The following is a 22,691-nucleotide window of genomic DNA, read 5'->3' as shown; positions in this document are numbered from 1 at the left end:
CATTAAATAACCTTACCAACCAGTCAACAATACAGTCACCCTCTTTTTTTTATGAATTCCACTGCAATACCATCCAAACCCGCTGCCTTGCCAGCTTTCATCTTCCGCAAAGCTTTTACTACCTCTTCTCTGTTTACCAAATCATTTTCCCTAACCCTCTCACTTTGCACACCAGCTAGACCAAAACACCCTATATCTGCCACTCTATCATCAAACACATTCAACAAACCTTCAAAGTACTCACTCCACGTCCTTCTCACATCACCACTTCTTGTTATCACCTCCCCTTGAGCCCCCTTCACTGAAGTTCCCATTTGTTCCCTTGTCTTATGCACTTTATTTACCTCCTTCCAAAACATCTTTTTATTTTCCCTAAAATTCAATGATACTCTCTCACCCCAACTCTCATTTTCCCTCTTTTTCACCTCTTGACCTTTCTCTTGACCTCCTGCCTCTTTCTTTTGTACATCTCCCACTCATTTGCATTATTTCCCTGCAAAAATCATTCAAATGTCTCTCTCTTCTCTTTCACTAATAATCTCACTTCTTCATCCCACCACTCACCAACCTTTCTCATATCCCCACCTCCCACGCTTCTCATTCCACAAGTATCTTTTGCGCAAGCCATCACTGCTTCCCTTAGTGCATCCCATTCCTCCCCCACTCCCCTTACCTCCTTTGTTCTCACCTTTTTCCATTCTGTACTCACTCTCTCCTGGTACTTCCTCACACAAGTCTCCTTCCCAAGCTCACTTACTCTCACCATTCTCTTCACCCCAACATTCTCTCTTCTTTTCTGAAAACCTCTACATATCTTCACCTTTGCCTCTAAAAGATAATGATCAGACATCCCTCCAGTTGCACCTCTCAGCACATTAACATCCAAAAGTCTATCTTTTGCACGCCTATCAGTTCACACGTAATCCAATAATGCTCTCTGGCCATCTCTCCTACTTACATACGTATACTTATGTACATATCTCTTTTTAAACCAGGTATTCCCAATCACCAGTTCTTTTTCAGCACATAAATCTACAAGCTCTTCACCATTTCCATTTACAACACTGACCACCCCATGTATACCAATTATTCCCTCAACTGCCACATTACTCACCTTTGCATTCAAATCACCCATCACTATAACCCGGTCTCATGCATCAAAACCACTAACACACTCATTCAGCTGCTCCCAAAACACTTGCCTCTCGTGATCTTTCTTCTCATGCCCAGGTGCATATGCACTAATAATCACCCATCTCTCTCCATCAACTTTCAGTTTTACCCATATCAAGCTTGAATTTACTTTCTTACACTCTATCACATACTCCCACAACTCCTGTTTCAGGTGTAGTGCTACTCCTTCCTTTGCTCTTGTCCTTTCACCATTCCCAGACTTTACTCCCAAAACATTCCCAAACCACTCTTCCCCTTTGCCCTTGAGCATCATTTAACTCAGAGCCAAAACATCCAGGTTCCTTTCCTCAAACATACTACTTATCTCTCCTTTTTTCTCATCTTGGTTACGTCCACACACATTTAGACACCCCAATCTGAGCCTTCGAGGAGGATGAGCACTTCCTGTGTGACTCCTTCTTTTGTTTCCTCTTTTAAAAATTTTAAATACAAGGAGGGAAGGGTTTCTAACCCCCCCCCCCCACTTCCGTCCCCTTTAGTAGCCTTCTACGACACATAGGGAATGGTGATTAGGAATACCTTTTTTAAAAAGAGAGATATACATATGTATACGTATGTAAGTAGGAGATAGCCAAAGAGCGTTATTGGATTATGTGTTAGTTGATAGGTGCGTAAAACTGAGACTTTTGGATGTTAATGCACTGAGAAGTGCAACTGGAGGAATGTCTGATCATTATCTTGTGGAGCTGAAGGTGAAGATTTGTAGAGGTTTTCAGAAAAGAAGAGAGAATGTTGGGGTGAAGAGAGTGGTGAGAGTAATTTAGCTTGGGAAGGAGATTTGTGTGAGTAAGTACCAGGAGAGAGTAAGTGCAGAATGGAAAAAGGTGAGCAAAGGACGTAAGGGGAATGGGGGAGGAATGGGATGTATTTAGGGAAGCAGTGATGGCTTGCGCAAAAGATGCTTTTGGCATGAAATTGATGTGAGGTGGGCAGATTAGAAAGGATAGTGAGTGTTGGGATGAAGAAGTAAGATTATTAGTGAAAGAGAAGAGAGAGGCATTTGGACGATTTTTGCAGGGAAATGGTGCAAATGAGTGGGAGATGTATAAAAGAAAGAGGCAGGAGGTCAAGAGAAAGGTGGAAGAGGTGAAAAGAGGTCAAATGAGAGTTAGGGTGAGAGAGTATCATTAAATTTTAGTGAGAATAGAAAGATGTTTTGGAAGGAGGCAAATAAAGTGCATAAGACAAGAGAACAAATGGAAGCATCATTGAAGGGGCTAATGGGGAGGTAATAACAAGTAGTGGTGATGTGAGGAGATGGAGTGAGTATTTTGAAGGTTTGTTGAATGTGTTCGATGATAGAGTGGTAGATATAGGGAGTTTTGGTCGAGGTGATGTGCAGAGTGAGAGGGTCCCCCGAATGGTTTGGTAAACAGAGAAGAGGTAGTGAAAGCTTTGTGGGAGATTAAAGCTGGCATGGGGGCGGATTTGGATGGTATTGCAGTGTAGTTTTTTAAACAAGGCTGTGACTGTATTGTTGACTGGTTGGTGAGGATATTCAATATATGTATGGCTAATGGTGAAGTGCCTGAGGATTGGCAGAATGCGTGCATAGTGCCATTGTACAAAGGCACAGAAAATAAAGGTAAGTGTTCAAATTACCGAGGTATAAGTTTGTTGAGTATTCCTGGGAAATTATATGGGAGGGTATTGATTGAGTGGGTGAAGGCATGTACAGAGTATCAGATTGGGAAAGAGCAGTATGGTTTTAGAAGTGGTAGAGGATGTGTGGATCGGGTGTTTGCTTTGAGAATGTATGTGAGAAATACTTAGAAAAGCAAATGGGTTTGTATGTAGCATTTATGGATCTGGAGAAGGCATATGATATAGTTGAGAGTGATGCTCTGTGGAAGGTATTAAGAATATATGGTGTGGGAGGCAAGTTGTTAGAAGCAGTGAAAAGTTTTTATCAAGGATGTAAGGCATGTGTACGAGGAGGAAGAGAGGAAGGTGATTGGTTCCCAGTGAATGTCAGTTTTTGGCATCGGTGCATGATGACTTCATGGTTGTTTAATTTGTTTATGGATGGGGTTGTTAGGGAGGTGAAAGCAAGAGTTTTGGTTAGAGGGGCAAGTATGCAGTCTGTTGGGGATGAGAGAGCTTGGGAAGTGAGTCAGTTGTTGTTCGCTGATGATGCAGCACTGGTGGCTGATTCGGTTGAGAAACTGCAGAAGTTGGTGAATGAGTTTGGTAAAGTGTGTGAAAGAAGAAAGTTGAAAGTAAATATGAATAAGAGCAAGGTTATTAGGTATAGTAGGGTAGAGGGACAAGTCAATTGTAAGTTTGAATGGAGAAAAACTGGAGGAAGTGATGTGTTTTAGATATCTGGGAGTGGATTTGGCAGCGGATGGAACCATGGAAGCAGAAGTGAGTCACTGGGGAGGGAGGGGGTGAAGGTTCTGGGAGCGTTGAAGAATGTGTGGAAGTCGAGAACATTATCTCAGAAAGCAAAAATAGGTAAGTTTGAAGGAAGAGTGGTTCCAACAATGTTTTATGGTTGCGAGGCATGGGCAATAGAGAGGGTTGTGCGGAGGTGGAGGAGGGTGGATGTGTTGGAAATGAGATGTTTAAGGACAAAATGTGGTGTGAGGTGGTTTGATCGAGTAATAATGAAAAGGTAAGAGAGGTGTGGGATAATAAAAAGTGTGGTTGAGAGAGCAGAAAAGGTTGTATTGGAATGGTTTGTTCACATGGAAAGAATGAGTGAGGGAAGGTTGACCAAGAGGATATATGTGTCAGAGGTGGAGGGAACGAGGAGAAGTGGGAGACCAAATTGGAGGTGGAAAGATGGAGTGAAAAAGATTTTGAGTGATCGGGGCCTGAACATGCAGGAGGCTGAAAGGCGTGCAAGAAATAGAGGGAATTGGAATGATGTGGTATATTGGTGTCGTCGTGCTGTCAGTGGATTGAACCAGGGCATGTGAAGCATCTAGGGTAAACCAAGGAAAGTTTTGTGGGGTCTGGATGTGGAAAGGGAGCTGTGGTTTCGGTACATTACACATTACAGCTAGAGACTGAATGTGAACGAATGTGGCCTTTGTTGTCTTTTCCTAGTGCTACTTCACGCTCATGTGAGGGGAGGGGGATGTCATTACATGTTTGGTGGGGAGGCAACGGGACTGAATAAGGCAGCAAGTATGAATTATGTACATGTGTATATATGTATATGTCTGTGTATGTATATATATGTATACGTTGAGATGTATAGGTATGTATGTGCATGTGTGGACATGTATGTATATACATGTGTATGTTGGTGGGTTGGGCCATTCTTCCATCTGTTTCCTTTCGCTACTTCGCTGACACAGGAGACAGTGACAAAGGATAATAGATTAGTAAATATACATAAACTAACATACATGCACATATGCATGCATATACATGTCAACACATACATATATGCATACATATACACTCGCATCCACAGACATATACATGTATACACAAGTACATATTCATACTTGCTTGTCTTCGTCCATTCCTGGCCCTACCCTGCCCCGCAGGAAACAGCTTCACTACCCCATGTTTCAGCGAGGTAGCACTAGGAAAACAGACAAAAAATAGGCCACATTCGTTCACACTGAGTCTCTAACTGTCATGTGTAATGCGCTGAAACCACAGCTACCTGTCTACAACCAGGCCCCATAGGCCTTTCCATGGATTACCCTAGACTTTTTACGTGCCCTGATTTAGTCCATTGACAGCACGTCAACTCTGATGTAGAACATTGTTCCAATTCACTCTATTCCTTGCACGCCTCTCACCCTCCTGTATGTTCAGGCTCCAATCTCAAAATCTTTTTCACTCCATCCTTCCACCTTTGATTTGGTGTCCTGCTTCTTCTTGTTCCCTCCACCTCTGACTTACATATTCTCTTTGTCAATCTTTCCTCACTCATTCTCTCATAATCTTTCCTCACTCATTCTCTCCATATGTCCAAACCATTTCAACACACCCTCTTCTACTCTCTCAACCAGTCTTTTTATTTCCACACATTTCTCCTACCCTTACATTACTTGTTTGATCAAACATTTCATTTCCAACACATCCACCCTCCTCCATACAACCCATGCCACGCAACCACATGATATTGTTGGAATTACTTTTCCTTCAGACATACCAATTTTTGCTCTCCGTGATAACATTCTCTCTTTCCGCACATTCTTCATCACTCCCAGAATTTTTACCCCCTCCTCCGCCCTGTGACACACATCTGCTTCCATGGTTCCATTTGCTGCTAAGCCCACTTCCAGATATCTAAAGCACTTCACTTCCACCAGTTTTTTTCATTCAGACTTACATCCCAATCAACTTGTCCCTCAACTTTACTTAACCTAATAACCTTGCTCTTATTCACATTTACTCTCAACTTTCTCCTTCCACACACTTTCTAAACTTGGTCAGCAACTTCTATAGTTTCTCACTCGAATCAGCCACCAGAGTTGTATTATTGGCGACCAGCAACTGACTCACTTCCCAGGCCCTCTTATCCCCAATAGACTGCATACTCATCCCTCTCTCCAAAACTTGCATTCACCTCCCTAACCACCTCATCCTTAAACATATTAAACAACCAAAGGGACATCACACATCCCTGTCGCAGACCATCCTTCACTTCTTCCTGTATCAGTGAAAAAGGATAATTGGTTTTGAAATTCTTCCCTTCCCATGAATCCCACTCTTTTTTCATAATGCTTGGAATTGTTGGAAAGCTATTCTTTGTGAAGTCATGCACGCCTCCATGTAAAGAAAATGTGCTGATGTAACTTATGTTTCTAATAATGAATCTCTGTGGTTCTTAATCAGAAGCATTTCCAGTAACTTGTATATTTAATCATTACTCCATTGTTCCAGTTCTGTCAGTTTATGTCCAATTCTACAACCAAGTCTCAACTTTTGGCACTATATTCTCCTCTAATATTGCTTTGGTTGAATTTGTGTCTAATTTCTCTTCCCTGTCTCCTCCTGAACCTATGCCATTTTCAATCTTTTCCTTGTTCTGGGTCTTCGAAGGACTTTCTAAACTTTTAGACTGCATGTCTTGGTGCAGCAATCCCTAAGAAAGGAGACTATTCTAACCTTTCTAGCTATTGCCCAATTGCTCTCACTTCGGTGATCACAGGTCTTTGAAGCTCTTCTTACTTCTCACTTTTTCAAAACACCAATGTGGTTACTGGTGATCTCTCATATGGGATTCACCTCATCTTCCTCTCTCAGGGATTTTGGTGAATTTTCTTCTGTAGCCTTCAACATTTCCAAAGCTTACTTCTTTTAGCTTTTCTGCTCCTCAGTGTTTTATCATGCATATCTCCCCTATCCCTGGGGATAGGGGAGAAAGAATACTTCCCACGCATTCCTTATGTGTCGTAGAAGGCGACTAAAGGGGACAGGAGTGGGGGGCTAGAAACCCTCCCCTCCTTGTATTTTAACTTTCTAAAACCGGAAACAGAAGAAGGAGTCACGCGGGGAGTGCTCATCCTCCTCAAAGGCTCAGATTGGGGTGTCTAAATGTGTGTGGATGTAACCAAGATGAGAAAAAAGGAGAGATAGGTAGTATGTTTGAGGAAAGGAACCTGGATGTTTTGACTTTGAGTGAAACGAAGCTCAAGGGTAAAGAGGAGGAGTGGTTTGGGAATGTCTTGGGAGTAAAGTCAGGGGTTAGTGAGAGGACAAGAGCAAGGGAAGGAGTAGCACTACTCCTGAAGCAGGAGTGGTGGGAGTATGTGATAGAGTGTAAGAAAGTAAATTCTAGATTGATATGGGTAAATTTGAAAGTTGATGGAGAGAGATGGGTGATTATTGGTGCATATGCACCTGGGCATGAGAAAAAAGATCATGAGAGGCAAGTGTTTTGGGAGCAGCTGAATGAGTGTGTTAGTGGATTTGATGCACAAGACTGGGTTATAGTGATGGGTGATTTGAATGTAAAGGTGGGTAATGTGGCAGTTGAGGGAATAATTGGTATACATGGGGTGTTCAGTGTTGTAAATGAAAATGGTGAAGAGCTTGTAGATTTATGTGCTGAAAAAGGACTGGTGATTGGGAATACCTGGTTTAAAAAGCGAGATATACATAAGTATACGTATGTAAGTAGGAGAGATGGCCAGAGAGCGTTACTGGATTACGTGGTAATTGATAGGTGCACGAAAGAGAGACTTTTGGATGTTAATGTGCTGAGAGATGCAACTGGAGGGATATCTGATCATTATCTTGTGGAGGCGAAGTTGAAGGTTTGTAGGGGTTTTCAGAAGAGAAGAGAGAATGTTGGGGTGAAGAGAGTGGTGAGAGTAAGTGAACTTGGGAAGGAGACTTGTGTGAGGAAGTACCAGATGAGACTGAGTACAGAATGGAAAAAGGTGAGAACAAAGGAGGTAAGGGGAGTGGGGTAGGAATGGGATGTATTTAGGGAAGCAGTGATGGCTTGCGCAAAAGATGCTTGTGGCATGAGAAGCGTGGGAGATGGGTTGATTAGAAAGGGTAGGAGTGGTGGGATGAAGAAGTAAGATTATTAGTGAAAGAGAAGAGAAAGGCATTTGGACGATTTTTGCTGGGAAAAAATGCAAATGAGTGGGAGATGTATAAAGGAAAGAGGCAGGAGGTCAAGAGAAAGGTGCAAGAGGTGAAAAAGAGGGCAAATGGGAGTTGGGGTGAGAGAGTATCATTAAATTTTAGGGAGAATGAAAAGATGTTTTGGAAGGAGGTAAATAAAGTGCCTAAGACAAGGGAGCAAATGGGAACTTCAGTGAAGAGGGCTAATGGGGAGGTGATAACAAGTAGTGGTGATGTGAGAAGGAGATGGAGTGAGTATTTTAAAGGTTTGTTGAATGTGTTTGATGATAGAGTGGCAGATATAGGGTGTTTTAGTCAAAGTGGTGTGCAATGTGAGAGGGTTAGGGAAAATGATTTGGTAAACAGAGAAGAGGTAGTAAAAGCTTTGCGGAAGATGAAAGCCGGCTAGGCAGCAGTTTTGGATGTTATTGCAGTGGAATTTATTAAAAAAGGGGGTGACTGTATTGTTGACTGGTTGGTAAGGTTATTTAATGTAAGAATGATTCATGGTGAGGTGCCTGAGGATTGGCGGAATGCTTGCATGGTGCCATTGTACAAAGGCAAAGGGGATAAGAGTGAGTGCTCCAATTACAGAGGTATAAGTTTGTTGAGTATTCCTGGTAAATTATATGGGAGGGTATTGATTGAGAGGGTGAAGGCATGTACAGAGCATCAGATTGGAGAAGAACAATGTGGTTTCAGAAGTGGTAGAGGATGTGTGGATCAGGTGTTTGCTTTGAAAAATGTATGTGAGAAATACTCAGGAAAGCAAATGGATTTGTATGTAGCATTTATGGATCTGGAGAAGGCATATGATAGAGTTGATAGAGATAGCCTGTGGAAGGTATTAAGAATATATGGTGTGGGAGGCAAGTTGTTAGAAGCAGTGAAAAGTGTGTATTGAGGATGTAAGGCACGTGTACGTGTAGGAAGAGAGGAAAGTGATTGGTTCTCAGTGAATGTAGGTTTGCAGCAGGGATGTGTGATGTCTCCATGGTTGTTTAATTTGTTTATGGATGGGGTTGTTAGGGAGGTGAATGCAAGAGTTTTGGAAAGAGGGGCAAGTATGGAGTCTGTTGTGGATGAGAGAGCTTAGGAAGTGAGTCAGTTGTTGTTCGGTGATGATACAGCGCTGGTGGCTGATTCATGTGAGAAACTGCAGAAGCTAGTGACTGAGTTTGGTAAAGTGTGTGAAAGAAGAAAGTTGAGAGTAAATGTGAATAAGAGCAAGGTTATTAGGTACAGTAGGGTTGAGGATCAAGTCAATTGGGAGGTAAGTTTGAATGGAGAAAAACTGGAGGAAGTAAAGTGTTTTAGATATCTGGGAGTGGATTTGGCAGCGGATGGAACCATGGAAGCAGAAGTGAATCATAGGGTGGGGGAGGGGGCGAAAATTCTGGGAACCTTGAAGAATGTTTTGGAAGTCGAGAACATTATCTCAGAAAGCAAAAATGGGTATGTTTGAAGGAATAGTGGTTCCAACAATGTTGTATGGTTGCGAGGCGTGGGCTATGGATAGAGTTGTGCGCAGGAGGGTGGATGTGTTGGAAGTGAGATGTTTGAGGACAATATGTGGTGTGAGGTGGTTTGATCGAGTAAGTAATGTAAGGATAAGAGAGATGTGTGGAAATAAAAAGAGTGCGGTTGAGAGAGCAGAAGAGGGTGTTTTGAAATGGTTTGGTCACATGGAGAGAATGAGTGAGGAAAGATTGACAAAGAGGATATGTGTGTCGGAGGTGGAGGGAACGAGGAGAAGTGGGAGACCACATTGGAGGTGGAAAAATGGAGTGAAAAAGATTTTGAGTGATCGGGGCCTGAACATGCAAGAGGGTGAAAGGCGTGTGAGGAATAGAGCGAATTGGAACGATGTGGTATACCGGGGTCGACGTGCTGTCAATGGATTGAACCAGGGCATGTGAAGCGTCTAGGGTAAACCATGGAAAGTTGTGTGGTGCCTGGATATGTAAAGGGAGCTGTGATTTCAGTGCATTATTACATGTCAGCTAGAGACTGAGTGTGAACAAATGGGGCCTTTGTTGTCTTTTCCTAGCGCTACCTCGCACACATGAGGGGGGGAGGGGGATGTTATTCCATGTGTGGCAAGGTGGCGATGGGAATAGATAAAGGCAGACAGTATGAATTATGTATATGTATATATATATATATATATATATATATATATATATATATATATATATGTGTGTATATATATGTGTACGTGTAGGAAGAGAGGAAAGTGATTGGTTCTCAGTGAATGTAGGTTTGCGGCAGGGGTGTGTGATGTCTCCATGGTTGTTTAATTTGTTTATGGATGGGGTTGTTAGGGAGGTAAATGGAAGAGTTTTGGAAAGAGGGGCAAGTATGAAGTCTGTTGGGGATGAGAGAGCTTGGGAAGTGAGTCAGTTGTTGTTCGCTGATGATACAGCGCTGGTGGCTGATTCATGTGAGAAACTGCAGAAGCTGGTGACTGAGTTTGGTAAAGTGTGTGGAAGAAGAAAGTTAAGAGTAAATGTGAATAAGAGCAAGGTTATTAGGTACAGTAGGGTTGAGGGTCAAGTCAATTGGGAGGTGAGTTTGAATGGAGAAAAACTGGAGGAAGTGAAGTGTATTAGATATCTGGGAGTGGATCTGGCAGCGGATGGAACCATGGAAGCGGAAGTGGATCATAGGGTGGGGGAGGGGGCGAAAATTCTGGGGGCCTTGAAGAATGTGTGGAAGTCGAGAACATTAACTCGGAAAGCAAAAATGGGTATGTTTGAAGGAATAGTGGTTCCAACAATGTTGTATGGTTGCGAGGCGTGGGCTATGGATAGAGTTGTGCGCAGGAGGATGGATGTGCTGGAAATGAGATGTTTGAGGACAATGTGTGGTGTGAGGTGGTTTGATCGAGTGAGTAACGTAGTGGTAAGAGAGATGTGTGGAAATAAAAAGAGCGTGGTTGAGAGAGCAGAAGAGGGTGTTTTGAAGTGGTTTGGGCACATGGAGAGGATGAGTGAGGAAAGATTGACCAAGAGGATATATGTGTCGGAGGTGGAGGGAGCAAGGAGAAGAGGGAGACCAAATTGGAGGTGGAAAGATGGAGTGAAAAAGATTTTGTGTGATCGGGGCCTGAACATGCAGGAGGGTGAAAGGAGGGCAAGGAATAGAGTGAATTGGAGCGATGTGGTATACCGGGGTTGACGTGCTGTCAGTGGATTGAATCAAGGCATGTGAAGCGTCTGGGGTAAGCCATGGAAAGCTGTGTAGGTATGTATATTTGCGTGTGTGGACGTATGTATATACATGTGTATGGGGGGGGTTGGGCCATTTTCTTTCGTCTGTTTCCTTACGCTACCTCGCAAACGCGGGAGACAGCGACAAAGTATAAAAAAAAAAAAAAAAATGTCTGTGTATATATATGTATACATTGAAATGTATAGGTATGTGTATTTGCGTGTGTGGACGTGTATGTATATACATGTGTATGTGGGTGGGTTGGGCCGTTGTTTCCTCTGTTTCCTTGCGCTACATTGCTAACGCGGGAGACAGCAACAAAGTAAAATAAATAAATATGTATCTTTCTTTCTAGTTGGTTTATTGCAGTATTTATTGTTGAATTGACTGCCTTCTCATATCCTCTTAGTAAATGTCCCTTGGTGTTATGTTTACATGAGAAAGCCAGACAACAGAAGGCCTGATTGGCCTATGACTTGGTTGTCTAAAAAGAAAAATTATTTAGCTCGACAAAAAAATATAACTCCGCTTAGTATTTTTTTAAGCTATCACCAGTTCCCCACTGCTGCACATTAGCCTTATAGTTTCCCTGTTTCTGCTTTTGTTTATACATTTATTTATGGCATTTTTCTCAAATTATACCTGAATTTATAAAATATTTGTCAGCGACTTTTGAAGGTATTTATAGTTTTAGCATTCACTTCATCTGACTGTAAGTTATTCCAGTACTCAACACACCTATAGGAAAAGAACCTTTTTGCATGTCTGTACTACATCTTTTAGCTTAGATTTTTATTCTATTTGTCCTTATAATCGTACTATCTTGTATTTTAAAAAGATGCTCATGGTTTACTTTATCGAACTTGTTCAGAATTTTGAACACGTGGATTAAGTCACTTCAAAGTCTACATTTTTATGGGAGAAGAGATCCAATCGTTTTAGCTTCTGTACATAAACCAGGTTTCTAAAGGATGGGATCAATTTTGTTGCACATCTTTGTACTTACTCTAATTTTTCCTCGTTTTATAGTTTAGGGACCAAAACTGGACTGCATATTAAAGGTATGGTCTCACTAGAGAATTATAAAGTGTGAGAATTGTTTTTGGTACCTTATATTCTATGTTCCCGGCTGTGAAAGCTAACATTTGGGTACCTTTTTTTCCTTGCTGCTGGAAGTCAAAATAGTTATTAACAAATTGTCTTCTCAAGTGCTGGAGGTGTTATAAGTCCAATGATTATTTTGCTTTTGAGTAGCTTTTTCGATAGTTTTTATTTCCCCTAGTTATTACTGGGAATAGGGGAGAAAAAATACATCCCACGTATTCCCTGCGTGTCGTAGAAGGTGACTTAAGGAAGGGGGTGGGAGTGGGGGGGACTGGAAATCTTCCCCTCCTGTTTTTACTTTTACAAAAGAATTAACAAAGAAGGGGGCCTAGTGAGGATTTTCCCTCTGTTGAGCCATTATCTTTTTAATGCAAGAAATGGCAAAGATGTATGAAAAAGAATTTCCTTGTATGGAGTATTGCTCAAATATCTCCATATCTCTGGAATCAGATGCACCCATGATTGTTGGAATCAGATGCACCCATGAATGATCCAGGCATCACTTCTCTCTGACTGTTATCCCTTGTCTGCCATAAAGTTGCTGCCCTCTCTTTGTTCTGCAGGGATGATTTCAGTCTCTACTTTTGTGCGCTATATGTGTGGGCCCATGTCATCACAGTGTAAATTTGTAGAAAGAGATGGGCTTTTCCTTCCCATAGTTTATGTATGGAAACAAGTTACTGGGAGGATTGACTATATGATACCTCCCACTTTCTTTGAACAACGAAGATACAGAATTCTATTCCTTCTTTCATCTTCCCTTTTCTTATAACTATTACCTTTAAAAGGTCTACATACACCAGAGGAGCTATTTTTTTTTTCTATATCTGTTTTTTTGTCACTGGAGATGACCATGATTAGGACATGTTTTGCCCATGTCATGTTACCCCACAGAAAAAAAAATGATTTAGCTTTGAGAATATGACTGTATTTGGATGTGAAGGAATATATGAAAATAGGGCATGTTCTGTTAAGGAAGAAGAGATAAGGGTTTAGTTTGTGAATGAGGTAAGCATGGGAGAACAGAATAACTAAGATAATTATGCCAAAAATGCTTGTAAGAGGATTGAGAGATATAGTTGTGTGCCCATTTATATTTCAAACTTACTTCCCAGTTGACTTGTCCCTCTACCCTACTGTACCTAATAACCTTGCTCTTATTCACATTTACTCTCAACTTTCTTCTTTCACACACTTTACCAAACTCAGTCACCAGCTTCTGCTCTTCCTCACGAGAATCAGCCACCAGCGCTGTATCATCAGCGAACAACAACTGACTCACTTCCCAAGGTCTCTCATCCACAACAGACTGCATACTTGCCCCTCTCTCCAAAATCTTGCATTCACCTCCCTAACAACCCCATCCATAAACAAGTTAAACAACCATGGAGACATTACGCACCCCCGCCGCAAACCGACATTCACTGAGAACCAATCACTTTCCTCTTTTCCTACTCATACACATGCCTTACATCCTCAATGAAAACTTTTCACTGCTTCAAGCAACTTGCTTCCCACACCATATACTCTTGATACCTTCCACAAAGCATCTCTATCAACTCTTATCATATGCCTTCTCCAGATCCATAAATGCTACATACAAATCCATTTGTTTTTCTAAGTATTTCTCACATACATTCCTCAAAGCAAGCACCTGATCCACACATCCTCCACCACTTGTGAAACCACACTGCTCTTCCCCAATCTGTGTTCTGTACATGCCTTCACCCTCTCAATCAGTACCCTCCCATATAATTTCCTAGGATTACTCAAGAAGCTTCTGTAATTTAAACACTCACCTTTATCCCCTTTGCCTTTTTACTATGGCACTATGCATGCATTCCGCCGATCCTCAGACACTTCACCATGAGCCATACATACTTTGAATGTCCTCACGAACCCAGTCTCCTCTGTTTACCAAATCATTCTCCCTAACCCTGTCACTTCGCACACCACCTCAACCAAAACACCCTGTATCTGCCACTGTATTATCGAACACATTCAACAAACCTTCAAAATACTCACTCCATCTCCTTCTCACATCACCACTACTTGTTATTACCTCCCCATTAACTCCCTTCACTGATGTTCCCATTTGTTCTCTTGTCTTACGCACTTTATTTACCTCCTTCCAAGACATCTTTTTATTCTCCCAAAAATTTAAGGATACTCTCTCACACCAACTCTCATTTGCCCTCTTTTTCACCTCTTGCACCTTTCTCTTGACCTTCTGTCCCTTTCTTTTTATACATCTCCCAGTCATTTGCACTTTTTCCCTGCAAAAATCATCCAAATACCTCTCTCTTCTCTTTCACTATTATATTTGGAGAAAAACTGGAGGAAGTGAAGTGTTTTAGATGTCTGGGAGTGGATTTGGCAGCGGATGAAACCATGGGAGCAGAAGTGAGTCATGGGGTGGGGGAAGGGGTGAAAGTTCTGGGAGTGTCGAAAAATGTGTGGAAGGTGAGAAAATTATCTCAGAAAGCAAAAATGGGTATGTTTGAAGGAATAGTGATTCCAACAATATTATATGGTTGTGAGTCATGGGCTATAGATAGGGTTGTGTGGAGGAGGGTGGATGTGTTGGAAATGAGATGTTAGAGGACGATATGTGGTGTGAGGGGGTTTGAACGAGTAAGTAATGAAAAGGTAAGAAAGATGTGTGGTAATAAAAAGAGTGTGGTTCAGAGAGCAGAAGAGGGTGTATTGAAATAGTTTGGTCACATGGAGAGAATGAGTGAGGAAAGATTGACAAAAAGAGGATATTTATGTCAGGTGGAGGGAACAAGGAGAAGTGGGAGACCAAATTGGAGGTGGAAGGATGGAGTGAAAAAGATTTTGAGCGATCAGGGCCTGAACATGCAGGGGGGTGAAAGGCGTGCAAGGAATAGAGTGAATTGGAATGATGTGGTATATTAGGGTTGACATGCTGTCAGTGGATTGAAATAGTTCATGTGAAGCATCTGGGGTAAACCATGGAAAGTTTTGTGGGGCCTGGATGTGGAAAGGGAGCTGTGGTTTTGGTGCATTATACATTACAGCTAGAGACTGAGGTGGATGAATGTGGCCTTTGTTGTCTTTACCTAGCGCTATCTCACGTGCGTGCGGAGGTTGTCAATTCATGTGTGGTGGGGTGGCGATGGAAATGAATCAAGGCAGCAGTTATGAATTATGTACATGTGTATATATGTATATGTCTTTGTATGTATATATATGTATATATTGAAATGTATAGGTATGTATATGTGCGTGTGTGGGCGTGTATGTATATACATGTGTATGTGGATGAGTTGGGCCATTCTTTTGTCTGTTTCCTTGCACTGCCTCACTAACGCAGGAGACAGCGACAATGTATGATAGATATAAATATATATAATTTATATTTATGAAATAATTAAATTGGAAAAAGTCTGGTAGATTTGATATGTTTTGGTGATTAAAGATAATTGATAAGACTCCTTATGTGCTCTCATAATTTATTTCTATTTTTACTTTCAGTGTCCAAAGTGCCACATATGCATTGAGAAGAATGGTGGTTGCAACCACATGCAGTGCTATAATTGCAAGCATGACTTTTGTTGGATGTGTCTTGGCTGTTGGAAAGCCCATGGTTCAGAGTATTATGAATGTTCTCGCTACAAGGAAAACCCAAATATAGCTCATGAATCTGCGCATGCACAAGCTAGAGAAGCTCTCAAAAAATATCTACATTACTATGAGCGAGTAAGTTTTTTAACATGTATTTTTAATATAATTATTTTTCCTTCAAGTTTTTCTTGCTTATGAAGTGATGGACACAGATTCCTTTGGTGCTTAATCTGACTATTTCCTCTTTGTAGAGAATTGAAAAAGTGTTATCACGCTGCAACAATATCAGGTTCATGCCATCCTGATATGAAAGTAGCTGAAGTATAATGCAGATATTGATGATAGTTATTCCTGCTTACACCATTCACCTCTCCAATTTAGACATTATGGATTCCTTTGTTTAAGGTTGTTAATTGAATTATTCATTTTCATTTATATTGTTTTATGTTTATTTTTCTATCTATTTCTTCTATCTATCTATCTATCTGTCTGTCTATCTATCTATCTATCAATGTATATATATTTATATGTATTTATTTATATATTTATTTTGCTTTGTCACTGTCTCCCGCGTTAGCGAGGTAGCACAAGGAAACAGACGAAAGAATGGCTCAGCCCACCCACATACACATGTATATACATACACGTCCACACATGCAAATATACATACCTATACATCTCAACATATACATATATATGCACACACAGACATATACATATATACACATGTACATAATTCGTACTGTCTGCCTTTATTCATCCCCATCGCCACCCCGCCACACATGAAATAACAACCCCCTCCCCCCTCATGTGTGCGAGGTAGCGCTAGGCAAAGACAACAAAGGCCACATTCGTTCACACTGTCTCTAGCTGTCATGTAATAATGCACCAAAACCACAGCTCCCTTTCCACATCCAGGCCCCACAGAACTTTCCATGGTTTAGCCCAGACGCTTCACATGCCCTGGTTCAATCCATTGACAGCACGTCGACCCTGGTATACCACATCGTTCCAATTCATGCTATTCCTTGCACGCCTTTCACCCCCCTGCATGTTCAGGCCCCAATCACTCAAAATCTTTTTCACTCCATCTTTCCACCTCCAATTTGGTCTCCCACTTCTCGTTCCCTCCACCTCTGACACATATATCCTCTTGGTCAATCTTTCCTGACTCATTCTCTCCATGTAACCAAACCATTTCAAAGCACCCTCTTCTGCTCTCTCAACCACACTCTTTTTATTACCACACATCTCTCTTACCCTATCATTACTTACTCGATCAAACCATCTCACACCACATATTGTCCTCAAACATCTCATTTCCAGCTAATCCACCCTCCTCCGCACAACTCTATCCACAGCCCACGCCTCGCAACCATATAACATTGTTGGAACTACTATTCCTTCAAATATACCTATTTTTGCTTTCCGAGATAATGTTCTCGACTTCCACACATTCTTTAACGCTCCCAGAACTTTCACCCCCTCCCCCACCCTATGATTCACTTCCGTTTCCATGGTTCCATCTGCTGCCAAATATACTCCCAGATATCTAAAACACTTCACTTCCTCCAGTTTTTCTCCATTCAAACTTACCTCCCAATTGATTTGTCCCTCAACCCTACTGTACCTAATAACCTTGCTCTTATTCACATTTACTCTCAAATTTCTTCTTTCACACACTTTACCAAACTCAGTCACTAGCTTCTGCGGTTTCTCACACGAATCAGCCACCAGTGCTGTATCATCAGTGAACAACAACTGACTCACTTCCCAAGCTCTCTCATCCACAACAGACTGCATACTTGCCCCTCTTTCCAAAACTCTTGCATTCACCTCCCTAACAACCCCATCTATAAACAAATTAAACAACCATGGAGACATCACACACCCTTGCCACAAACCTACATTCACTGAGAACCAGTCAGTTTCCTATCTTCCTACAAATACACATGCACTTACATCCTTCATAAAAACTTTTCACTGCTTCTAACAACTTGCCTCCCACACCATATATTCTTAATACCTTCCACAGAGCATCTCTATCAGCTCTATCATATGCCTTCTCCAGATCCATAAATGCTACATACAAATCCATTTGCTTTTCAAAGTATTTCTCACATACATTTTTCAAAGCAAACACCTGATTCACACATCCTCTACCACTTCTGAAACCACACTGCTCTTCCCCAATCTGATGCCCTGTACATGCCTTCATCCTCTCAATCAATACCCTCCCATATAATTTCCCAGGAATACTCAACAAACTTATACCTCTGTAATTTGAGCACTCACTTTTATCCCCTTTGCCTTTGTACAGTGGCACTATGCAAGCATTCCGCCAATCCTCAGGCACCTCACCATGAGTCATACATACATTAAATAACCTTACCAACCAGTCAACAATACAGTCACCCCCTTTTTTGATAAATTCCACTGCATTACCATCCAAACCCGCTGCCTTGCCGGCTTTCATCATCTGCAAAGCTTTTACTACCTCTTCTCTGTTTACCAAATCATTTTCCCTAACCCTCTCACTTTGTACACCACCTCGACCAAAACACCCTATATCTGCCACTCTTATCATCAAACACATTCAAGAAACCTTCAAAATACTCACTCCATCTGCTTCTCACATCACCACAGCTTGTTATCACCTCCCCATTATCTCCCTTCACTGAATTTCCCATTTGTTCCCTTGTCTTACGCACTTTATTTACCTCCTTCCAAAACATGTCTCTGTTCTCCCTAAAATTTAATGATACTCTCTCACCCCAACTCTCATTTGCCCTCTTTTTCACCTCTTGCACCTTTTCTCTTGACCTCCTGCCTCTTTCTTTTATACATCTCCCACTTATTTGCATTATTTCCCTGCGAAAATTGTGCAAATGCCTCTCTCTTCTCTTTCACTAATAATCTTACTTCTTCATCCCACTACTCACTACCCTTTCTAATCAACCCACCTCCCATGCTTCTCATGCCTCAAGCATCTTTTGCACAAGCCATCACTGCTTCCCTGAATACCTCCCATTCCTCCCCCACTCCCCTTGCTTCCTTTGTTCTCACCTTTTTCCATTCTGTACTCAGTCTCTCCTGGTACTTCCTCACACAAGTCTCCTTGCAAAGCTCACTTACTCTCACCACTCTTTTCACCCCAACATTCTCTCTTCTTTTCTGAAAACCTCTACAAATCTTCTTCGCCTCCACAAGATAATGATCAGACATCCCTCCAGTTGCACCTCTCAGCACATTAACATCCAAAAGTCTCTCTTTCCCGCCCCTATCAATTAACACGTAATCCAATAATGCTCTCTGACCATCTCTCCTACTTACATACGTATACTTATGTATATCTCTCTTTTTAAACCAGGTATTTCCAATCACCAGTCCTTTTTCAGCACATAAATCTACAAGCTCTTCACCATTTCCATTTACAACACTAAACACCCCATGTACACCAATTATTCCCTCAACTGCCACATTACTCACCTTTGCATTCAAATCACCCATCACTATAACCCGGTCTCGTGCATCAAAACTACTAACACGCTCACTCAGCTGCTCCCAAAACACTTTCCTCTCATGATCTTTCTTCTCATGCCCAGTTGCATATGCACCAATAATCACCCATCTCTCTCCATCCACTTTCAGTTTTACCCAAATCAATCTAGAGTTTACTTTCTTACACTCTACCACATACTCCCACCACTCCTGTTTCAGGAGTAGTGTTACACTACTACTATCTACTGCTCCTACCATTTTGTCAAAAGGCAGGGCTAGCACATAGTGCCCATTGTAGTAAAATCTAGAGTTAGGAAGAATGAGCTGCATGAGTTAAGTTTTGTCAGGTGTTACATGTGACAAGGAGAGATTGTATGTTTATGGACAGAATGCCAGTAGTCCACGTGATAGTGAGGCAGAAAGAAAAGACAGCTACCTGGGTCAGAGGAGTGCACCTTGACAACCACTAAAATGGTGACTCACTAAGCAGATGTCACTAACCCTCATGATACCCAGGTGGGTGGTACTGATAATGTACCTACCTGGTCATTGGCTGCCTACCAACTACTATCTATTGAAATATTATGCACATCATGCATTTCATACTGTAGATATTATTCATGGCTCAGTAACAATCCATGAAAAATGTATGGTGCTCATTATGTAAAGACATTTTCTAGTCTCTGATCAGTAGAGAGGTATGCTGACAAAATTATAGCTCTGTAAATCAGTCCAGCTCACTCACATCCAAGATTAAATGAAGAGGGAAGAATCCACAAATAGGAAAGAAAAATTGGCTTTTGCACTGAAATCTAGCAAGTGATGCTACCTAATACAGTGGTGTGGTGCACGAATGTCCATAAAAGAATCTGGAATACAGTTATAGGAAGAATAGATTTTCCCCAAAACTACGAGTTATCTAGGAAGTATAGGAAATTTACTTTCATTTTTTTCATGAATAGGAAATTTATTTTCATCTTTTTTCATAAATGCTCACCATTTCCCATGTGAGCAAGGTAGCATCAAGAACAGATGACAGAGCCTGAGAGGGAAAAATCCTCACTTGGTACCTTGCTGTGTTCTTTCTTATGGAAAGTAATACAGGAAGGTAGGATATCCAGCCTTCTTCAACACGTAGGGAATACATTGGCTGTATTCTTTCTCCCCAGTCTTCAGGGATAAGGAAATTGATATTATTACGAATATAATTTTCCTTTTACGATTACAAACTCAATCCACAGTGGTACTGTAGAGTAGATAAAAATCTTCATAACAGAAAAATCAAGATGCTCTTCCCATGCTTTCTTTTATTTTTTGAGTTCTCTTATGGGGAATGACACAAGAACAGTACAAAGAGATATGTAAGCAAAAATAATCGAGAAACAAGTCTCCTCACCTGACCCAGCAGTCCCGAAATGAATAGTATTGACACCTAAGCCACTGGGTACCTGAGGCACCTGGCATCTGGTCTACCTTCACATGTGGATCAATATTACGTTAGTATTGTAAGTTTTGTAATTTTGATTTTAACTCTTAAACAGTGGCCATTGTTATGTGACAGACTGTATGGAAATGTTGGGCATTTCATATAATCTAGATTTTCCTGCCTCATTTAAGATATCCATTTGGCTTATATTACCATTAGTATCCTATAGATGTCATTTCCATTATCAGGTAGGCATGGGATAATGTTCAGCTCTCTCATTATCCCTGTATGTTGGTGCGTACCCTTTGACTTTTCAGGCCGGGCATACACTGTATGCATGAAAAATGATAGATTTTTGAATTAATCTAAGTGATTAGGATGGACACCGTATTTTTATCAGATGGTAAGGAAGGTGATGAAGGATAACGGGTTAAATGGTAAGAAATAGATAACTCAGAGAGTGATTTTCAGTGGATAATAGTTAGAACAATGATGAGGGATGCCATTATGGGACCCCTCCACCTTCATGCATGGCCTTTTTCTATTTACGTGAAGCAAATTACGTAACAGTTGCACCTCATTTTATTGGATATAATCCTGAGGTGAAGGAGGACTTTAGTAATGTGATATTGAGGTAGCTGTATTTTTTCCATACATATTATTACTCTAAAGTATCATTTATAGTAATGTGTTTTGTATCAATTGTGCATAGTGTTTTATTTCTACTTCATTACAATATTCACCACCAATGTTTTGCCCTTTTTAAGAAATAAAAGTAACATATGATACAAACAAACTTGACCTCCCTGTCCATCCCTGTTCTCTCAAGGTGAGGAAAAGTCATCCCAAACACTGCCACACTCATTCCCACTCATTTTTGATGGGTATAGTGTAAGGTTCCAAAACATATTCTTGTTACTTACCTATGTAAGAATATAGCAGTGTGATATCAGTTGAAGAGAAAGTGCTATCATACAACTTCTTATATTTATGTATGTCATCTCCATTACACCATGCCCTCAGTCATCTTATTTCATTCATCCACCACATGTGTATTGTAAAAGTACTTCTTTACATCTTTTTTAAGGAGTCTCATGCTTAAGTTCATGTTACATCATTTGGTTAGTCTGTCCCTACCTCTCTTGAAGAACTGTTCATTGCCCACTTTATTTTTTTTTTTTTTAAATCTTAAAGGTTTTGATCAGATCACCCCCTCATTAAAAGGAAAATAGAAAAATGGGTCAAAGAATTTCTGTCCAACAAAAAGTTCAGAGTACTATAGTTGCAAGTGAAAATGTGTTTGAAGAAAAAGATATGATTTTAGTGTCCAACAGGGAAAAGTATTAGGTTCATTACCCTGTATTACTGTGATATCTGACCTAGATAAATGTTTCATTGAGAGTATAGTAAGGAGCTTTGCTGATGACACTAGTTGAGTAAAACAGTGGAAAACAAAGAAGCCCAAGAAAATATGCAGTGATGTGGACACCATATACAGATTGGCAGAAGAATGAAATAGAATTTAACAAAGAAAAACTTGAACAATGAATTGTGGAAAATAAACTGCATCTTAGCACCTGCACACAATGGCCTTACAGGGAATAAAAAATAGAAAATGAAGGCAGTGTCAAAGATTTGGCAATAATTATGAATGAAAATTTTGGATATAAGGAGAATATTATTAAGAATGCTTTTCATCAGAATGATGATTATAATGATAATGAGAAGCTTTGTGACAAAGGAAGGAAAACTAATGATGAATATGTTTATGTATTTATATATTAGAAGTATGATTGAATAATGCTGTGTTTTATGGTCACCAGTTATGGACGAGGAAATAAACAAATTAGAGAGAATCCAGAAGCACTTGCCGGTTAGAATAGATGGCTTGGACATATGAACTACCATGAATTATTGAATGAAAGAGCTTGAACTATATAGTTTATAGAGATTCAGAGAAAGATATATAGTAATATATTTGTGACAACAGTTAGAAGTTTTTCATTTTGACCGCTGTTTCCCATTTAGCGAGGTAGTGCCAGGAACAGACGAAGAAAGACCACATCCGCTCATGTCCATTCTGTAGCTGTCATTTGTAGTGCTTCAAAACCACAGC

The 22,691-nt window shown here is 40.8% G+C and overlaps 1 protein-coding gene across 1 annotated transcript in view; it reads left to right on the top strand.

The window, feature by feature from the left end:
* ari-2 (E3 ubiquitin-protein ligase ari-2) overlaps positions 1-22,691 on the top strand; it is a 232,217-nt gene that overhangs the window by 148,301 nt on the left and 61,225 nt on the right. The window contains exon 4 of the mRNA XM_071665846.1: positions 15,559-15,783. Within this exon, the coding sequence (XP_071521947.1) occupies positions 15,559-15,783 (225 nt within the window). The remainder of the gene's footprint in view (positions 1-15,558; positions 15,784-22,691) is intronic.

Source organism: Panulirus ornatus, chromosome 10, assembly GCF_036320965.1.
Source record: "Panulirus ornatus isolate Po-2019 chromosome 10, ASM3632096v1, whole genome shotgun sequence".
In the NCBI taxonomy this organism is placed as follows: Eukaryota; Metazoa; Arthropoda; class Malacostraca; order Decapoda; family Palinuridae; genus Panulirus; species Panulirus ornatus.
The sequence above is the reverse complement of the archived record's forward strand: the minus strand, read 5'-3'. Positions and strand labels throughout refer to the sequence as shown.